General features: G+C 51.7%; 1 protein-coding gene across 4 annotated transcripts; it reads left to right on the plus strand.

Annotated features, from left to right (window-relative positions):
- Window positions 1-338: 338 nt before the first annotated feature.
- On the plus strand, window positions 339-20,735 carry Rnf225 (ring finger protein 225). Of its 4 annotated transcripts, XM_087200884.1 has the most exons (4): window positions 339-9,185; window positions 10,945-11,172; window positions 17,638-18,722; window positions 19,065-20,735. In XM_087200884.1, exon 1 carries the CDS (start codon window positions 339-341, stop codon window positions 1,200-1,202), a length of 864 nt encoding a protein of 287 aa, XP_087057010.1. In that variant the 3' UTR covers window positions 1,203-9,185; window positions 10,945-11,172; window positions 17,638-18,722; window positions 19,065-20,735. The 4 variants fall into 4 exon arrangements, 3 of the variants coding, with proteins under 3 accessions (XP_087057010.1, XP_087057012.1, XP_087057011.1); XM_087200886.1 differs by lacking the exons at window positions 17,638-18,722; window positions 19,065-20,735 and adding an exon at window positions 11,275-12,570; XM_087200885.1 differs by lacking the exons at window positions 17,638-18,722; window positions 19,065-20,735 and having other exon boundaries at window positions 10,945-12,570.
- Window positions 20,736-21,372: the final 637 nt, after the last annotated feature.

A 21,372-nucleotide genomic window follows, 5' to 3' on the forward strand; every position in this document is an offset into this window, starting at 1 on the left:
GGCAGCACGGTCACAACAGCGAGCCGGCTGCGGACAGGAGGTTTTGCAGGTACGGGGCAGCGGGCTGGGCTAGGCCTTGTGCCCCTGCTGGGTGCCCCTCCTAGGGCCCGGGACCCCTCAGAGCCTCGCCCGTTTCCTTGGTCCTCCTTGGATCCCTGTATCTAGCTGCTTCGTTCTTTCCCAGGGTCTTTCCCCTGACTCCTTTCCTCACTGGCTGCCTCACCTTCCAGCTCCTGTCTTCCCCCACAGGGCTCCTCCGGGCGTCTTTCCCCTCGGCCCTGCGTCTCCGGTACCCGGGGTTGCCCCTGCCCTCCACCCGGTTCCCGCGGGTGGTCCCCATGCCGTGCCCTCGGCCGCCCTGGCTCCGCCGCCCGCGTGCCCCCCAGGGCAGCGCAGAGGACGAAGATGGGGAGGAGGAGCGGGACGGCAGCCCCAGCGCCGGCCCCATGCTGTCCCCCGCGTCCCCCACCGAGTGCCTCATCTGCGTGTCACCCTTCGACGGCACCTTCAAGCTGCCCAAACGCCTGGACTGCGGCCACGTCTTCTGCCTCGAGTGCCTGGCACGCCTGTCCCTGGCCACGGTGGGCGGCGGCGACGCGGTGTCCTGCCCGGTGTGTCGCGCGCCCACGCGCCTGGTGCCGCGCCGAGGCCTCCCGGCTCTGCCCACCCCCGCTGCGCTGCTGCCCCGGGACGCGCGGCAGGCCGCCTCGGTGCGCTTCGACCGGCGCCGCGGGCTGCTGTACGTGCGCGCGCCCGCGCGCCCGGGGCCGCGCAAAGGCCGCACCGCGCCCGCGCCCGCGCCTCCGCCGCCGCCGCTGCGCCTGGGCCGTCCGCTCTCTCGTCGCCTGTCGTTCCGCAGCCCGGCCTGGGCCCTCAACGCAGCAGTGGCTCTTGCTGCACTGGTGGCCGCGGGGCTGGTGGTCTCGGCCGTCTACATCTTTTTTCTCATCCCGCGCGCCGGGAATCCTGCGCGCCCGCAGCTCGTGGTGCTGGGCCCGGTGCCCGCGGCGCCCTGGACTCCGACCTGGACCCCAGCCAGGACGACGGAGGCCGCGGAGGGGAAGTCGGAGAGGACCTGGGGACCCAACCTCGGGACTTGGGAAGCAGAGCGTGAGATGCGGGGAGCAGAGCCAGGAGCTGAGGCCGGTCCCAGCAGGGCCCCACGGGCACGCGGTGGCAGGAAGGCCAGGGGAAGTTGGTAATGGTAATGGTGCTGTCCTCAGGGCCTGCGGCTGCGGTCATCCTGTTGGCCCTGGGCAGGTTGTATGGCAGGCACCCCTTAAGTGGGAGCACGAGGGGCTGGCTGGGTGTCCCCACCACTGTCACTGGGAGCCACGAACCACAGCGTGGAGAAACTGCAGTCATCATGGCCGTCAAGCAGAGGGTGCCCAGCCCCGACCTTGGAAGGGTGCTGCCTGCTGGGGTAGCCGTCACTGTCAGCATCGTCACAGAGCCCGGGGGGAGCATCATCCTGCACTTCTGGAGGTTCTGGCCCATGAGTCCCTCAGGCCACTACAGGTGACTGCCTGGATCACCGCTTCTACTCCCTGGACATCCGGAGACAATGGTCCCACAGCTGGTCTGTGAAATTGCATGTGTACTTCCTGCAGGCTGGGCCTAGGTCCACAGCTGTGACCTGCACAACTGGCTGGAACTCAGGCCTTGAGGGGCAGAGGTGACCTGGCTGGGGCTGGGGAGGGCCCTGCATCCACCCTGGGCCCAAGATCCACACTGCTGTAGCACTTTCCCCGACTTTCCCCTCTGCATCCTGGCTTCCAGATCTCAGTGGCCAAACTTCCTGGCTAGCTGGAGAGATCCTGGCCTGCCTGCCTGGTGCCAGAGCCCCATCTTCCCCAGTGACTGACTCCTCCTGCAGGACTCCATCAGCCCTGCCCTGTCTATCTCTTCTTGTCTCAGCCTCCCCAGTGTGCAGCAGACGGCAGGGAACAGAGCGCTCAGGTTTCTGCCTTCTCCCATAAGCCTTCCTGGCATTTTTCAGAAATGTAGACTTCTTTGCAGCGGGAAGCTCCTGCTGATTGGTCACATGTGTTAGGCGTCCCTGCCACAGCATGCAGTGGGTGCTGATGGGTTATGACAGGGTGTGACAGCATCTCAAGTGGCTGACAGGAGCTTGGGAAGGCCTGTGGGCACCCAGGCCTGCAGGCTCCCAGCGCCCTGGGCCCAGGCATGTCTACAGACCTAGCTAGGTGCAAGCTGCTGCTTCCTGCTGATAGCCAGAGAAACATCAGGAGTCCCGGGACCTGTCTTCCCAGACAGGCTCCCGGCCATGCCTGCTGCCAGCGGCACTTCCTGGGTCATAGGGAAGCCTCAGCCAGCCTCACAGTAGGGGAGCTCGGTCTGCAGGTGGTAGCCAGTTAGTTGTCTCTGGCTACTGTAGAAAATTAACCCCAACTCAAAGCCTTGTAATAATAGACATTATTTACAATATTTCCACTCTCCACTACTGGGGATTGAACCCAAGGCCTTTGCACTGAGCTGTAACCCCAGCCCTTTTTTATTTTTTGAGACAAGATCTTGCTAAGTCCTAAGTTACCCTGGCAGAGTTTGAACTTAGGGATTTACCAAGCTGCCACCTGGCCACAACAGGTCCATTTGCCTTTGTGCAAGCCATGCCAGCTGCCAAAATGCCAGCTCCTAGGTGTGCTTGAGCGTACAGATCCAAGGTCCCTCCTCCGGGCAGCTTTCCTGGACCACTGTAAGGCAGAGCCTCCTCCCTTTCCTCCTCCTTTCTTTCTCCAGCCTCCCAGCTGGGAGCCTGGGGCCTCATTCTCTCCTTCCCTAAAAGGAGGCTGAGGACAACAACTACCTCAGTGCCTCCCTGCCCCACAAGGGCTGCGGGGAGCCGGCTTCCCCTTCCATACTCTCCTGGGCTCCAGTTGCATCCTCCCTCTGCCCACTCCATGCCCGGTGCATCCCCTCCCACTAGTACCCTGGTCTTGACACCGGGCCTCTGCTCGCTGCTCCTCCCAGGAGGAGGGGTCAGCCTGAGTGTCTGGCTCAGGCCCGGTATGGGTAGGGGTTAGTTCTCCTTTCTGAACATGGGCAACAATAAAGCCACTGCTTTCCCAGAAGTCATTTGTCCACAAGTATTTATGGAACACCTGTTGTATACTAGGGGTGCACTGGGTGCCCCGGGAACCAGGATCAGCCTTATGCGGCAGTAAGGGCTGCACAGACAGACACCTTGTTCTGGCACTGCTCTCCCCAGGCTCGTGAACCTCCACTACGTGAGCCTTTCCCAAGTGCATCCCCCAGCTTCCTCCCGTGCTCCAGGAGGGACACGGCCCGGGGTGGGGGGTCCATCCACCAGTCCCGCCAGCCTTTTCTCTCGAGGCTCCTGGCCTTTGGGGAATACTCCTGTGGCAGGCCAAGGAACTAGAGGCCAGAGAGGAGCCTCACCGGACCCGAGGAGCAGCAATGTCCAGTCTGACCAATGGAAACAGGCTGACCAGTGGGGCAGTGTGGATTCAAAATCCGAGTCCAGGGAGGTTTTGCACCACAGCAGCATGCCCTGGCAGCCTCGCTTTGCACTTAGTTCTTGGGTACCTCCTTTCCTCGAGTCTAGGTCTTCCATCTGTCCTGCTCCCACAGGGGGCCGAAGGGTTGGTTTGGGTCCCAGTGTCCATCCTGTCCCCACCCCGTCCCCCCGTACCAGGGATTGAACTCAGGACCTTGAGCCACTGAGCTTCATCCCGGCTCCCATCCGAAGGGTTTTTAAATGACTCGAGCTAACTGAAAACTGGATTTTGGGGCCGGGGACTTAGCTCAGTGGTGCCGCCGCCAGCCTTGCAAGCACCAGGTTCTCAGTTCAATTCCCGGTACAAAAAAACTAAGTAGGAAACTGCATTTTGGGCTCGGAAGGCAGGATTTTCGTTGCTGTAGCAACTGGTCCACCTTTGTTGCGCAGGTTCGCGCGGGTCAGCTCGGAGGAGCAGGCTGCTCTAAATTAGTGGCCGATCTGAACCTTGAAGTGGGTTAGATGCTACTTGGCTTCCTAGGGCCACAAGGCAGGTAGAACTAGGTGGGCTCCCCGGTGCTGGCGGCCAATCAGGGACCAGGGGGTGGCGTTGCTATAATGACCGCTAGGCGCCCGAGAGCGGCCGCTGGCACAGAAAAGGCCTGAGGAGCTGGACTACAGCCGCGAGAGCAAGGTTGCGGGCAGCAGAAGTGAACAATGAGAAAAACATAGGGACAACAGCCGACCTCACCGAGAAGGGGGCCGTGCCATCACTGGTCTGCGCTTGGACCAAGCGCCGTTCCCCCCCGTCCCCCGGGCTCACGTGGTGGAATAAATCGTCTTTGAACGTAGACCCTGTATCGTTAAGAATACAACCTAGGGCTGAGGGTTTAGCTCAGTGGTTTCGCCGCCTGCTGCGCAAGTGCAAGGACCCAAGTTCGATCCCCGGTACCAAAAAAAAAAAAACCTAAACTCACATTCGAACACAGATTATGTTTGTTTGTTTGTTTTTTGGTACCGGGGATCGAACTCAGGTCCTTGCACTTGTGGGGCAGGCAGTGGAACCACTGAGCTAAATCCCGGCCTTCGAATGCAGATAATGAAGCTATGATTTTTTTTGTTTTGTTTTTGATTTTTGAGGCAGGGTCTCCCTTTATAGTTCAGGCTGGGCTTGAACTCACTATGTAGCCCAGGCTGGCCTTGAACTCTTGGTGATCCTCCTGCCTCAGCCTCTTCAGTGTTGGGATTATAAGTGTTCATCACCACGCCCAGCTGCGAAGCTATGATTTAATTGTTTTTGTCCTGAGGATTCAATCTAGGGCTTGCACTGAACTGCAGCTCCCACTCTTTCTTATTTATCGATTTATTTATGGACAGTCTTGCATAAGTAGCTAAATTGCTCAGGATGGCCTCTGTCTTGAGATCCTCTGGCCTCAGCCTCCCTAGTAGCTGAGATTGTATGTTTGAGGCCAATGTGCTTGGGGACAGCTTTGATTGCATTTTAATTCTATCAGATTTCAGTACTGGTAGATACGTGGATAAGATTGGGGACCCGAATGGGCTGTGGGACCCTGTGAATTGATTGCTGTTCTCTCCCAGGAGTCATCTGGGATCTGGATCCCCCTCCTTGGGGACAGATGCTTCCTGGGGGAGCAGGGTCTTGCTTTGTATGCCAGGCTGGCCTCGAACTCACAGCGATCCTCCTGCCTCACCTTTCTGAGTGCTAGGACTACAGGCATATGCCATCATATAGGGCTTGCTTCCACTTCAATGATCATAGAAAATTCTACACTGGGTATTAGGCTTTTCCAAAGTATGTCTCAGAGCTGGGGATTTAGCTCAATAGTTCTGCCACCTGCCTCACAAGCTCAAGGATCCGAGTTCGATCCCCAGTACCACAAAAACAAAGTATCTCCCAGAAACTTTTTAGAATACAGCTTTATTGAACTATTATTTGCATACCATAGAATTTGCTCATTTACATTTACACAGTTCTGTAACAGTCACTATCTAGTTACAGAACATTTTCAGAAAGAAATTTAATATACATTAAGTTACAGCTTCTTCTCCCCTCAGTCCCTGGCAGCCATTAATCTATTTTCTACCCCTATGGATTTTTCAAATCCTGGACAATTTGTGTGTGTGTGTGCACACACACGTGCACATGGATGCACACACACGCACAGGGCTGGGGCTCAAACTCAGGGGTGCTGTAGAAGGAGCTACATCCCCAGCCTGATTTATTTATTTCTGAAGCAGGTCTCCCTAAGTTCCACAGGTGGGCTCAAACTTGTGATTCTCCTGGCTCCAGATCCCTAGAATTTGGCTTTACAAATGTGTGACACCGTGCCCTGCTTTTCCTTTTTAGTACTGGGGATCGAACTCAGGTCCTTGTGCTTGCACAGCAGACAGCAAAACCACTGAGCTAAATCCCCAGCCCCTGCTTTTCCTTTTTAAAACAGGTATTAATAGAAAGCCAGGCTAGGTCCTTTATGAACTTCATGTTCTGAACTTCAAGGTATCCTCACAGATGCCTGACAGATGCTGCCTGTTTTCCAGGTGTTGGTACCTGTTATGGCTGTCTAGATATATCCCCAAATCCTCATGCAGTCATGGGTGGGACTTTTTCAGAGGTGACTGGATCTAGTGTGTGACACTGGAATTGATTCATGGTGCAGTGCTAGAATCAAGGGCACTAGGATTAAGGGTGTGAGTCGTGCCTGCCCTAAGTAGCCTGGATAAGATACAAGGGACAGAAAGAGCTGTGATCATCCCTTGTTGCTTTGCTACCTTCCACCCACCATGAACTGTTTCTCCTCTGGAATGCCACCCTGCCTTGGAGCCAGCTAATTATGGACTGAAACTTCTATAAACTGTGAGCTAAATAAACCTTTTTATTTCTTAACTTTGGATGTTGGGTATTTTGTCTCAGCAATGAGAAAAGTATCTAAGACAGTGGACTCACCACATTTTGTAGTAAGAAGAGTACAGTCTTTCTGCTGCCTGTCCTGCAAGCGCAAGGACCTGAGTTTGATCCCTGGTACCAAAAAAAAAAAAAAAAAAAGAAGAAGAGTACAGTCTTGAGGAAAATCTTGCTCTTCTTTTTGCCAGTATTAGTTACCTAGTGCTGCCCAATAAATTTTCCCACACCTAGAGGCTTAACGCAATAAATATTCATTATCTCAGTTCATATGGGCAGGAACTCAGAATTAGTTCAGCAGCCAGTTCTGGCTCCAGTGCCTCATGAGGTTGCAGTCATCTGCCAGGCAGGAGAACAGACATCTGAAGCCTTGTCTGCAGCTGTAGGACCCACTCTCACCACTCTGAGGTCTCAGTTCACCACCACATGCCAACAGGCTTCCCTCAGGGAAAATGAGACAAAAAAACCAAAGAAGGTACCATGCCTGTAATCCTGGCACTTGGGAGGCAGAGGCAGGAGGACTGCCACAAGTTTGAGGCCAGCCTGAACTACATAGCGAGACCCTGAAGAGACAGAGAGAGACAGAGACAAATAGAGACAGAGACAGAGAGGTATAGACAGAATCTCACTATATAGCTCAGTCTGGTCTCGAACTTGCAGCAATCCTCCTGCCTCAGTCTCCCAAGTGCTGGGATTACAGGGATGAACCACCACACCTGGCCACAATGGCTTTTGTGACCTAGTCTCAGAAGTTACCCTCTATGGTATTGAGAACTCCGAATGCTATTATGGGAATGGACTGTTTAAGAATATGACACAAGGAGATGAGATGTACTGGAACAATCTAAAGGCATAGCCAACAGCAAGGTTCTTTTTTCTTCAGCTGAGTAGCTCTCTTGGGCCTGCTTCCTCATGACAGGGTCCAAGGCTTTTGAACCAGGCTGAATCCCTAGGGAATAACCCTGTCAACCTTTTTGTGCATGTTGGGTAGGAAAGGGAGAAACCAGTGCCAACTGCAATGGCAGCAAGTGGGGAGAGTGTCAGAGCTGAAGAGAAAGGGGAAGAAAAATGATTGTGGCTTCATTCTTACCTATCTCCAGGGCCCCCAAAACATGGAGGGTGAAAGGAGGAATGCAGCCCTGGAGAATAGTAGAGGGGGGTCCCCTTACAACAGCTGGCTTTTAGCTGGGTGTGATGGTGTACACCTATAATCCTAGCACTCTGATAGGCTGAAGCAGGAGAACCATAAGTTCAAGTCCAGCCTGGGCAACTTAACAAAACACTGTCTCCAAAACAAAATAAGGCTGAGGCATGATTGCCATCAGTTTCAGGCCAGCCTGGGCTACACAGTGAGTTGAAAGCCTGGACTGGATAGTGAGACTCTATCTCAAAAAAACCAAAGCAGGGCTGGGGATTTAGTTCAGTGGTTTTGCCACCTGCTGCGCAAGCGCAAGGATACGAGTTCAATCCCCAGTACCCCTCCCAAAAAAACACCAAAACAAAACAAAAATAAACCAGTCAAAGGGGAAAAAATCAAAACAGGACTCTTTTCTCTCTTCCAGGACTCAGCTGTTTCCCAGGACTCTTACCCCCATGAATCATGGTGGAATTGGACTGAGAACCTTTCCTGCAGCCATCTGTGGGTCTCCAGGTCACCAGTGAGGGAGTCCTGGCAGGGTGACACGTGTGCTAGGCACTGGCCAGCCAACTGCCAATCACGTCAGGGAACAAGGATTTGAACAGACAACTGGTTGTGCAGCTGAAGATCCAGTAGGGCCCTTCCCCCATGCTTCCTGGTACCAGCAGGCACTGGCTGAGGGGCCAATGTAGCCTATCTGTTTCTGCAGCAGAAGACCTGTGCCAGGATCTTTCCTGTCTTATAGCCTAAGAGAGTCACAGCAGACTGCTAAGTATGCCAGCCAGCTACTGCAGCCAGCCACAGAAAGCACGCGGTGAAGGGCTGACTCAGCAGGCCTGCCTGGACTGTCCAGACCCTACCCATTCTAGAGATGTGGCCCTGTGCTCCTCCGAAAGATGTCTCTGAGTGCTTGGAATATCCTGTCTACATACAGAGCGTCCTGTGTACCTGCAGCCTCGGTTCTCCACTCCCAGTAGTCCACGCCAGCCTTAAGGGGGGACTTGAGGCCACACTGCATCAGTCTGATCTCTGGGGCAAGTGGAGACAGTAATCTGTTAGACGGGTACTGATGTTTCAGTTACTGTCTCCTAACAAACACCCTGAGCTGCCCTGGCCCTGAGCTGCCTTGCTTCCACACCTCATTCCTGGGAGCATTAACCTCGCTCGGTCCATGGGGCTCCACCCGGACAGCCTCCTCGACCCTGGCCACCTCAGCCGTCGCCTTCTCCAGACACCTCCTCGGTGCTTCCCGGGCTGCTGGTCCCGGGCTGCTGATTCAGCTCGGGCCGCGTGGCTTTCTTGGATCTCGGCCTCCCGTTCCGTTGAGTGGACAAAAAGGCAAGTGGGCTGAAGGTGGGGCGGCTTCGATCACAGGCCGGTTTGCCAGAGGCCTGGGGGCCACTCCTGCGCGGGGCGACCAGGAGGTCCCGTGCAGTCGCTCCCCAACGGCCAGGGACACCGCACCTCAGGCAGAGACAGCTGTGGCAGGAACCCAGCGTCCAAAGGCGCAGAGGCTAAACCCGCCCCCTTCAACCTGCCACCTCACAGGTGGAAGGGCTGCGCCAGAAGTCCCGCCCACCGGTGGCGGGGAACGCCCTCTTGGGCCACCATTGGCCAGCATCGGCACGTCGCTACGACCGGGATTCTGGGTAATGTAGTTTTAGCCCGTCGTTCCAAAGTGGCCACTTGGGTATCCGGGGAGCGGCCCGACTGCCCCGGGCGGCTCTCTGCGTGCTGGTCCGAGTCGTGGACTCAGTAGCGGGATGTTCGAAGGGGCCCTGGCCCATGAAGCTCGACTTCCCCCGGAGGCAGCATCTTGGACCGGGTCCGCTTTCGGCAGACGGGAGCTGGTGTCCGTCCCGCCGGCGCAGATGTGGGCGCGAGCTGATCCCCGGCAGTCCCCGACGGCCCCGGGTGGCTGAGGGGCCTGGCGCCGGTGAGTGGGCGCTGCAGCCCGGCTGCCAGGTTCCCTCGCCTCGCCTGTGCGGCTGCCGGGAGTCCTCGCTGCCGCAGGGCTCGGCCTGGATCCCGGGAGGCAGCTTCAGAACTGAGTTTGGCGGGTCGAGTGCGAAGTGTCCCAGGGACGGGGAGTGGCGGCCCCTTGCGGCCCGAGGCTCCAAGGTGCCCCGGTGTCCGAGCGGCGGAGCCGAGTGTAGAGCAGAATGCACTTAGGTGGATTCGGGATGGTGGGCGTCCCGAGAGGCTGGGAGAGGAGACGCCGGCAGGTGCTGATGTCGCAGAAGCTGCCTTGGACGAGACCTACGTCAGGACACGGATCCTGGGCTCCCCAGGACCAGCCGACCTGGGGCAGAGCCTGCAGCCGGGCCGCGATAGAGGAAGAGTGTGGGCGAAGTCCAGGGCGGGCACCTCTTGTCCTCCTCAGGACCTGGGACTGGTTTTGCATTTAGGGCTGTGGTCACACAGTGGCAGATGAAGTCCCTGGGAAATGGGCAGGGACCCAGGTCCAGGGTGTCTGCCAGCGGGCTGGGCACCCAGTGTGCCTCAGGAGGAGAAAGGAAGCTTGGGACTGCTGAGGGGACAGCAAAGGCAAAGGCAAAGACAGAGAAGGCCCTGGAGACTCAGAAGTCTGTGAGCGGTTCTAGGTGACTTTTTTGGTTTGTTTTTGAGATAGGATCTCACTATGTAGCTCAGGCTGGCCTCCAACTCATAGCAATTCTCCTGTCACGGCCGCCCAAGTGCCATGATTGTAGGCATGCACCACCATCCCCAGCATCTACCTAGGGGTGAATTTGAAGCTAGAAATAGGAGCAAGTGAGTAGTGTTCAGTGCGGAGGTGCAGGCAGAATGGGAGCCTAGGTGCTCATGCCCGGTAATTTTGGAACACTGTATGCAGAGCAGCATGTAGGGAGCCCAGGAAGATGCCTGTGGTGGTAACTGCTGAGGTTGTGCTGGGGATTGTGGAGCTGTGAATATGAAGAGTACAAGGAGTTATGTTCCCACAAGGTGGGAGGGCAGACAAAAGGGCACTGGAGCCATGTACGTGGTGCCAAGAAGAAAGGTTATATAGGTTTGGTTGGACCTGAGATATGGTAATTAGGCAGACACAGGGCAAAAGCAATTGGCTGGCAGAAGGGTGGGGACCATCTGGTCACCTGTGGATTGTTACTGTGGGCTGGACACAGTTTCCAGTAGTAAACCAAGAAGAGAAGCATCAATGCCAACCAGAGCTGGTATCCTCCCTGAGGTAGAGGCTTAGGGAAAAGGTGGTATCAGGATGTATGGAAGAGGTTTGTCCTCTAGAGAATTAAGATATACGTAGGACATGTGACAGGATCCTTTTCTGTCAATACTCTGGAAGTGTCCATGGTTTTCTGCTAACTTGTTTCTTGAACTTTGGTTTTCTGCTTACTTGTTAACCTCAAGAATCAGCTGAACTTGTCATTGCAGGGCCTGGTGACACCTGAGGATGTGGCTGTGCATTTCTCCCAGGAGGAGTGGAGGCTCCTTAAGTGGCTCAGAGGCACCTGTACCATGATGTGATGCTGGAGAACTTTGTTTTTTTGGTACCTGGGATCAAACTCAGGACCTTGCACTTGCAAGGCAGGTGCAGGTGGTGGAACCACTGAGCTAAATGCCTGGTGATGCCCGAGAACTTTGAGCTCATTATCTCACTGGGTAAGTCCTCATGCACTCCAGCAGTATACCAACCCCCTCTGCCTCTTCTGCATGGAAATTCTCTTCATTCCAAAGATGGACCACAGGGTACTTCCTTCCCAGATTCCCTGTGGTTGATGTGGATCCTGGGACTGCCTTGTGTAAGACCGAGGGCCTTACCAAACCCTCCGAGGAGCTGACTGCAGTGAAGAACACCTGGGAAGGAACACACCGGACAAGTTGGAGAGTAAAACAGACCTTAGTCTGGTCAGACGGCACTCCCAAAGCAAAGTAGCTTAGAGAGGCGACTAGCCCAGAGTCCGAGACTCTTTTTATAGGGGGTTGCAGGGGAAGTTAACAGGTGAAATTTACAGAAGAGGAACAAAGGTTAGTGGTCAGCTGACACGTACTGATGGTTAGCAGATGTTTGTAGATTGTTCTATAGATAGCGGTGTCCGGAACATCAGTTTCGAACAAAGAGTTGAGTAATTTACTTTGGGACCTTATGGCTGATACAGATCTTATCTAGTGTCCAGAACTAACAAGCATCTTTATCTATTTACTCACATTCACAGTTGGGGCTAGGGGAATTTTATGATTACAGAGTTATGCAGTCCCACACTTGCCTCCCTGTGAGCAGCTCCCGCTGCTGTTGCCTTCATAGGGTCAAGTTTGGGGGCCAGGTCTTTTGCAGTGTGTTCAACTAATCCCACCAGTTTCAATCTGTCCCTGCTTGATTGGAGCCATGGCTCTTCTGTGCTTTTAAGTTGCCCTCTTCCTCCACAAGTCTTTCTCTTTTTCTCCTTGTGCTGGGAATTGAGCCCAGGGCCGCACTCACACCAGGCAAGTGCTTTACCACTGAGATGCATCCCCAGCCCTTTCTTTTTAAAATTTTATTTTTGTGAGGCAGGAGGATCATTGTGAGTTCAAGGCTAGCCTGGACTACACAGTGAGACCCTGTCTGTCGAGAGATATTCTACATAAATTTTGGGGAAAAATCATTTCATAATTAAAGTATGACTATAGCTGTCTAAGGCCCAAGGTCACCTTGCCCACGAGGTGGCTATGGTGTGCAGAAACAACTCATTTTGCCTCTGGTCACAGCTGAGGTCTCAGTGGTCCCCTGATGCTATCTCAAGGGGAGGATTACATCTGCTGAAGAGGTTCTGGTTCTTTGAGAACCAAATAGTAACACAAAAAGAGAAAGGTTTCACCTGGGGAGGGACAAATTTTTTGTCAGCTTGACTCATCCCACCTATTAATGTAAGAATGCTGTCCTTACCGCTGTCATCAACATAAGAACCTCATGACCTAAGATCCTCTTCAGCATAAGATCTGCGTCTACATAGAATTACCACTGCCCCTGATGCTCCCTCCAATTATTGTATTCATGTAATAAATAATGGCTACCTCAGAGAATCTGTCTCTGCCCACTCGGAGTCTGGCCCCTGTATAATTTAAATTACCAAGTCTCTGTTGTCTTTTTTTTTTTTTAAGCCCTTGCTGTCCCCCTTTTTAGTTAGTCAGAGGATTGATCGGCCTCCAATACTTGTCTCCTAAAAAAAAAGCTAAAATTTTACTTTTGAGACAGTGTTTCTTGGTTTTTAAAATTTATTTATTTACTTACTTATTTTTGGTACTGGGGATCGAACTCAGGACCTTGCACTTTTGAGGCAGGCAGTGGAACAACTGAGCTAAATCCCTGGCCCTACACAAGTTTTTATGCAGGGGCTGCCATGTGCTAGGTCAAGCCTATCTGTAATATGCCATTTTCACATGTTATGTTGTGCCCAGATCGCGAGGTCCCCAAAGACCACCAAGGAGCCGATTCCGATGCAAACACACGAGGGTTGTTTATTCAAGCTCGAGTAGGGACTCTCAACTGTCACCGCGCAGCGGGTCAAGATTGAGAGCCCTGACTCTAAAACACCAGGGGTTTTTGTAGAGGTTACAGCAAGGCATGGGGTTTCAAAAAGGCGCAGGGTTTCAAATCACATGCAAATCACACAATTGGCTAGCATTTAGCAAGTTTTGAAAGTTTAAACCTAATTGGTTGGGCCTTGCGCGCTGAACTGCAAATGGCTGCTCAAGTCATCGAAAAGAACATCTGGGATACTGGGGTATTGGGGTAACTACTGATTAGCTGTTGCAGGCCATCGAGAAGAGCATCTGGGACATTGAGGCAGCTACTGATTAGCTGTTGCTAGGCTAGTTGCTAGGGGACTGCTGAACATTATCACAGGCAGGTGGCCAAAGTACATCTTGTGGTTTTTCTTGGAACTAGAATTTATGTCCAGGGCACCTTACTCTAAGATGGGGCCAAATTTTAAAATGGAGTTACTCAGGTCTCACAGTTAGATTGCCACATATGCCCCTCTGGCTTATGGCTGTGGGGGACAGTCAATACTTCGTGGGCTGGGGATTTAGCTCAGTGGTTCTGCTGCCTGCCTCACAAGCACAAGGTCCTGAGTTCGATCCCCAGTGCCAAAAAAAAAAAACCCAAATACTTTCTTCATGAGAGTCACTCAGTGTCCATTGGCTACACGTTTAGGCCACCTGATAGTTTATGGTTAGGTGTTTATCCTCTGCCAGAGGCCCAGTAGTAAGGTAGAAACTTTTGCCAAAGTAAAATAGTTATCTACAGAAGGTCTGTGTAGACTTGTACTTTTTACTCGGCTGTGATTCTTTGCTGCTTGCCAGTTTCTTGATTTGCCACAAACATTTCGTGTCATTATTTCTGCTGAATCATAAGCTCACATTGTAGAGTAGCCTACACTGCAACCTGAACTTGTTTCAGGGCCTTCTTTCTGGTTCCACCAAAAATAGGAAGCTTTTTTTTGGTACCGGATATTGAACTCAGGACCTTGTGCTTTTGAGGCAGGTGGCTGAACCACTGAGCTAAATTCCCAGCCCTGGAAATAGGAAGCTTGATGGATGATTTGGCAATATAGTGGTACCTCATTTCATGAACTTGATTCTTTCCATGATTCTGGTTGCAAACTGAGTTGGATGACAACCAAATCAAATTCAGTGGTGCCAAGGATTTAGCTCAGTGGTTCCGCCGCCTGTCTCGCAAGCCCAAGGTCCCAAGTTCAATCCCCAGTACCTCCCCACAAAAAAAACATCAAAAGCAAATTCAGTGATTAGGAGCGAGGTGTGACAGCATATGCCTGTAATCCCAGCACTCGAGAGGCTGAGACAGGAGGATTGCTGAGAGTTCAAGGCCAGCCTAGGCTGCATCGTGAGTTCAAGCCACCCTGAACTACATAGCAAAACTCTGTCCCAAAAATCAAACAAATTTCAATGATTAGGTTCAATGTTGACCTTACCCGGAAATTTGACTTGGTTCTTTTTTTTTTTTACTTTTATTTCCATTTATTTTATGCCTAATTTATTCCCGTGCCATAGTTTTTGTTTCTTCAGTTTCTTCTGGGATATCTTTTTCTTCTGTGCAACTTCCTCCTCTGGTTTAGGAACAATTTGTTTCTTTTCAGTAAGGATCATCTCAATATGGCAGGGGGAGCTCATGTATGGGTTAATCCAGCCATGAGCTCTGTAAGTACAGTGGCACATCTTGGGTGCTTTGTTCACCTGGATATGTTCAATGACCAGAGAATCGACATCTAAATCCTTAAGCTCAGCATTACTCTCTGCATTTTTAAGCATGTGCACCAAAAATTCAGTACTCTTTTTGGGCCACCAGTCCTGTGTGCAGCCCCACTGTTTGGCCTGGGCATACCTACCAACTCTGCCATTGGAATGCCTGAGTGGCACACATTGTTTCTTTAACGTGACCTCCTTCAGATACTTGGTGGCCTTTCGGATATGCATACCCTTGATGGCCTGGGCAGTTTCACGGGTGTTCTTAAAGTGAACAAGAAGATTTGAGCCTCTTGATTTGCATGATTTTGTGGGGTTTTCTGGGTCAAGAGAGTAGCGAACCATTTTCACAGGCCACCTCTGGCCGCTCACAGGAGAGTTGACTTGGTTCTTGTACAATTCCATTTGGAAACAGAATCATGGAAAGAATTGAGTCTGTGGACCAAGGTACCACTGTATGTAGTTAAAATTAGCAGATTCACATATGATAGTGTTGGCTGCAGAATCCAAAAAGGCCTGCCAGGTGTTGGGCTTCTTTGGTATGGTTGCTGCTGAATCCCCAAGGACTTCACTGAGATGTCAGGGCCCTGAATTTCTGTGGATTTCCTGTCCCACCCTTACCAAGGTATCTAAAATACTTGCTACTTCTTGCTCATCAGAGCTACTCAGCATAATGGCATCCATGAAGTGAGGGAATGTGGTGATGTTTCTGGAGTGTTAAGATCAGGATCTCTGTGGACCGTATTGTGGCAGAGAACAGAATGATATGGTCCTGAGGAAGCATATGAAGTGCCCTGGTGGACTGGCTGAGAGCACATGGTTTCTGGTGGTCCTTTGGAAATAGTGTGGAGAAAAGGCACTAGTCAGTTCAGCAAGTGCATGCTAGAGCCAGGGGTCTGCGACTGTGTTGCAGTGAGGACAGTACTTCGGGAACAGTACCAATAATTGGAGTCACCACTGGATTTAATTTACTATGGTCCCTGGTCATTCTCCACAGACCCTCTAACTTCTGCACAGGCTGAACTGGTGAGTTAAATGGGAATATGGCAAGTACTATCACCTCTACTTCTTTCAGGTCTGTTATCTTGGCACTAATCTGCAGTTCATCTTGCAGTGGTCTGCTGTTTCTGGTTTAGTCTTGGCGAGTGTGGAAGCACCAGGGCTTTCATTTAGCTTTTGTTGTATAATCACCCTCACTGGCTCAGGACAGTGCTATAGGGATTCTGATGCCTATCAAGTGTACCTGGTCTAATTATACACTCAGTAACTGGGGAAGGAACTGTAGTGTAGGCCAATGAACCAAACAGGTTCATTGAGATGGCTTTTTGGCAGTGGGGGAAGTTTCTGAGAGCTGACCCAGGGCCTTCTCACCGAGCCACATCCCTTTTCTATTTTTTAATTTGAGACAGAGTCTCACTAAGTTTTCAAGTTGCCTGGGCTGGGCTCAAATTTGAGACCCTCCTGCCTCAGCCTCCCAGAGTGCTGGGATCACAGGCCTGAGCCGCCACACCCAGCTCCACTGAGAGTTTCATGTAGCTAAGGCTCCATCTGAAGGCCCCCATCTGAAGCCCCTGCTTCCACTAGAGGATCATAATGAGGTTTTGAGTCTTGGGAATTAGTGTCAATTCAGAGACAATGTCTTATAATCTTCCAAAGGATAACTGCCTATCTCCCTTTCCCCAGCGCATAGTCACTCCTGTGCCTGGCTGCAGGTTCCTTCGGCAAAGGCTTGGAAGATGACCAATGGGTTATCCTTATGTGTGTGTGTGCGCACGCATGCGTGTGGTGATGGGGATTGAACCCATGGCCTCATATGCTAGGCAAGTGCTCTACCATTAAGCTATATCCCCAGCCCATTGGTATACATACTTCTTTGTTTGTGTTTTGCTTTTTTGAGACAGTGTCTCATTATGTAGCCCAGACCAACCTTGAACTTGCAATCCTCCTGCCTCAGCCTCCTGAGTGCTTGATACAGACATGTGCCATCACATCCAGCCTCAGAAGTATGTTTTGTTTTGCTTTGTTTTGTTTTTGAGGCAGGGTCTCCCTTTGCAGTCCAGGCTATCCTCGAACTCATGGTGATCCTCCTGCCTCAGCCTCCTAAGTGCTGGGATTACAGGCATGCACCACAACAACCAGCTCCAGAAGTGTTTTTTTTTTTTTTTTTTTTTTTTTGGTACCCGGGATAGAACTCGGGACCTTGCGTTTTCGAGGCAGGCGCTGGAACCACTGAGCTAAATCCCCGGCCCAGAAGTGTATATTTTTGAGAGTGATGCAGGATCCTTTCTCAAGAGATCTGGCCTTCTCTTCAGTTGAGGTGTTTGTGCAGCTGTGAGTTAACTTCAGTCTGGAAACAGATATTATGATTACCTACAGGCAAATTAAGTCAGGATTTTGGCACTAGACTGAGAGCTTTTCTTAACAGATAGGTTATGGTACTCAGGTGGACATTTCTGTTTGAGGAATACGGCAGTCTGTTAACTACCATGAAAGAGCTCCCAGGCCAAGGCATTCTGCTTGTCTGTGTGACCCTGCTGCCCTCTGGTAGAAGTACCATCTTGTATTTGGTAGTTCAGTGCTGCCACTGGGCCTCTGTACTTTAGGATCCGTCATCTTGTGTAAGCAGAAAGCTCACCTCAGTGGCAGCTCTCCTACGGTCACAGCTGGCGTCACAGCTGGCTGACACAGAGACTTTTAGGACTGCAGATCCTCTTGTGTTTCTGTTACTTTAGTGAAGGGAATGTCCTGAGGGTCTTTTCAGGGAACATAGCTTGGGGACAGTGATGAGTTTTCTACTACTGCCACAACAAATGCCACACATTTAGCAGCAAAAACAGGTCATCTCCACAGTGTAAGCTCTTTTTTCTTTTTTTTTTTTTGTACCAGGGATCAAACTCAGGACTTGTGCTTGAGAGGCAGGCAGCAGCACCACTGAGCTAAATCCTCGGCCCTGCTTTCACACCCTTTTACCAGACAGTGCTGTAACATTCACATGAGGAGCTCAGCAAGACTTAGCATCGAGACTGCAGTTTCAGGTGATGTAAATCAGTCATCTGCACAAGTTGAATTGTGTGTTTGATTTTTAGCAACATCAGCCCTGTGGCTATAAAAAATAAGATTTTCTGAGCCGGGGATGTAGCTCAGTGGTGCCCTGCCTGCCTTGCAAGCACAAGGTCCTGAGTTGGATCTCTGGTACAAGAAAAAAAAAAAAAAGCTTTTCTTCTAGGGTTTCCATGAAGGTTGTGTGTTTCTCAGACTGTGGTTTGAAATGAAGGTTCAGGAAGCTGAGAACATTGCGTTTTTTTCTGTGAGGCTGAAGCAGACTCGACTGAGCATCACATGCTCCTCACAGCCCTCTTGCCCCCCGTAAGAGCCAAGTGCAGTGGCCGCCTGGCTCCCAAGACGCTTGCTTCAGTTAGCATTTTCTCAGTCTCTTGTGAGGACAGCCTGTTTAACCAGCACTACTGTGTGCACAGTACTGTCACCCTGCTTCCCACCAGCAAGGACTCGGCATTGTGCTCAGGCCCAGAGGCTCAAGCCAGTCCCCAAATCCCACTTTTACAGCCCATCACTGGCAGTACCAGTTCTGTATTAATGTGGCTCCAGTCTGCAGAGAAAAGCACACAGTGACTTGAGCAGGGAAAGTCTAACATGAAGAATTATTAACTAAACTATGGGATTGGAGCAATGGGCACAGGGCCTGGTGCTCGAGGGTTCGCCCTGATGGCAGGAGCCTGCCCACAAGCACAGGGAAGCACCAAGCAAAGCCTTCTCCACTCCCACTTTTCTTCCAGAGCATACTACTGACAAAGCTTGGCTTCATCCACACTGGCCAAGAATGTCTGCAGAGCCCAGGTCTGTGTGCACCGAGCAAAACGGTGAATTAGGAGCTGAGACAGTGGGGCAGTAACCAGCACCATTCATCCAGCAAGCTCCATGCAGGACTGGTACCCGCTGTCACGTGTCCTCGGGTGAGATGTTGGACCTGGATGCCACCAGCTTGTTGCAGTGAGCCCTTCAGTCACCGGACTAGACACATGCACCTTCACAGTGCCTGGCTGTCACCAGCAGCTGGCGCTCCATGAAGGCCCTTAGCAGAGGGGCGAATTGGAGACCCTGACTCTCCACCTTGTTTTCCCCCACCCTTGTAGCCTCCTCCCTGGTGAGGTCCCCTGCTTTCTGTGTAGGCCCATCCTGCAGGGCAGTTCTTGTACCCTCTTCCAGCAGCACCACAAAGTCCTTTTTGGGTGTGCATTTCTGATGAAGGCATCGCTCCTCTGCCTCAATGTATTACCCAATGCCTCTGTTTCCAGGTTGTCTGTGTGGAGCAGGAGATGGTGAGGACCCTCCTGAGCAGCAGAAGAGCTGCCACCCATCAGAATGGCCTTTTGTGTCCAGCGAGTGTGGTGAACGCTTCCTGGCCAGCAGGGACCTCTCCCAGCAGCAGGCTGCCGATGGCAAGGGAAAACTGAGGACCAGCACCAGGACGCTGCCCCTCATGGCTCTGGCCTCAGGCAGCACCCGGCAGGCCACACTGGCAAGTGTGGGAACTCCTTCCTGAATGAACAGCCCTGCTCATGAAGGCCAGCCGAGGTCCCACAGCAGGTGGAAATGCCCTCAAGGAAACATCAGCTCTTCCTACTCAGAAAAAGATTTATGATGGGGAAGCATCACACGCAGACGGGGAGGGTGGGGAGGCCTTCACTTTTTTGTCTAACCTGAGCCTGAGCGTGCATCAGAAGGTTCACACAGAATTGAAACGTTCTGCCACAAATCCACACTCATCCAGTCCTAGAGAGTCCACATGGGGAGAGGCCTTGTGAGTGCAGCAAGTGTGGCAAAACCTTTAGCCTTGCATCTACCCTCATTCTGCACTGGAAAGTTCATACTGGGGAAAAGCCTTACAGGTGCACGGAGCATAAGAAATTCTTTAGCCAGAACTCCAGCCTCCTTGGTACCAGAGAGCCCACACAGGAGCAGGGCCTTACAAGTGCAGTGAGTGGAAAAACCCACAGCAGGATCTCCTGTTTCCAGAAGGTTCACGTGAGAGAAAGGCAACAGCAGTGCCACCATACAGAAAGCCTTCATCAAAATCTCCACGCGTGTCACAGCAGAGATTTCTTAACATAGGAATGCTGATACGGGGCCGGGGATTTGCCTCAATGGCTCCTACACCTGCCTCAAGCGCAAGGTCCTGAGTTTGATCCCTGGTTCCAAAAAAAAGAGGCTGATATGAAATTGGGCATCATGGCACGTGCCTATAATCCCAGCATTCAGGAGGCTGAGGCAGGGGGACGACTGTGAGTTCAAGCCCAGCCTGAACTATGCAGCGAGACCCTATCTGAAAAAATAGTAAGGGCCAGATGTGGTGGTGCACTCGTGTAATCTCAGCACTTGACAAACTGAGGCAGGAGGATCGCTGGGAGTTCAAGGTTAGCCTAGGCTACAAAGTGAGTTCAAGGCCAGTCTGAACTACATAGGGAGACCTTGACTCAAAAAACCAATAAATTTTTTAAAAGGCCAATGTGGGCAGTACATGTTTGAGAGCCTTAAGCTGCATCTCTGAGATGTCTGACACCAGCAGTTTCATATTGGAAAGGCCTGTAAGCATGGAGTGAATATAGGAAAGCCTTTTTCACATACTTTCAGCATCCAGAATTCACAGCCCAAAAAAGGACTTGTCAGAGCAGTGAATGTGGAAAACTTTTCCACCAAGTTGCCAAGCTTGTTCTACACACAGGCTTTGTACTATAGAAAGGTAATCTCTGGGCCAGGGATTTAGCTCAGTGGTTCTGTCACTTGCCTTGCAAGCACAAGGACCTGAGTTCGATCCCTGGTACAAAAAAAAAAAAGAAAGAAAGAAAGAAAAGTAATCACTGTGGGAAACCCTTTTGTTGAAGTTCTAACCTTACTCCCTACCACAAATTTACCTTGGAGAAAGGCCTTTCTATCCAGATCTTCAGTAAAAAGATGAAGACTGTTCAGCCTGTAGCACGTTGCCTATTGCTATATAACAAACACCCACTATCATCACAACACCCATTTCCAAGCTCAAAGTTCTGAAGTCAGAATTCTGGCATAGCATGGCTATGTTCTCTAGTGATGCCTATGAGCTGGCTAGACTCAGTTCCGAGCAATGGTGGATGGGTCTGTTTCCAAGCTAACTCTTGGAGGCAGAATTCACTTTGTTGCCACTCTATCTCCTTGCTGGCTATAAGGGACACTTAGCTCCAAGGTGCCATCCCTGACCTTTACAGTGGGACCTCCACCTTAAAGCCAGCCAGTATGGAGAATCTGTTCCACAACTTGAGGCTCCAACTTCCTCTCCTGCTGACAACCAGAGGAAAGTCTACTTTAGAAGGACCACAGGATTAGATGAGGCCCACCTGGATAATTTCCCTTAAGGTCAGCTGTGCCGTACAACATACCTTGATCATGGAAGTAAAATCCATGCTATTCAGTCTCAAGAATTAGGACGGAGGAATGACAGCCCCTCTTAGAATTCTGCCTGTCACATGTCTGTACCACTAGTCCTAGTGGGGAGACTGAATACCAGATCGGTGAAAGCTCCCAACAGTTATGCTGTACTTTGCAACCTGCCCTGGGCCTTGGGAGTATCAT

The sequence above is a fragment of the Heterocephalus glaber genome, unplaced genomic scaffold (assembly GCF_053883595.1).
Source record: "Heterocephalus glaber isolate CG9 unplaced genomic scaffold, H.glaber_assembly_v1.0 deba00001745, whole genome shotgun sequence".
In the NCBI taxonomy this organism is placed as follows: domain Eukaryota; kingdom Metazoa; phylum Chordata; class Mammalia; order Rodentia; family Bathyergidae; genus Heterocephalus; species Heterocephalus glaber.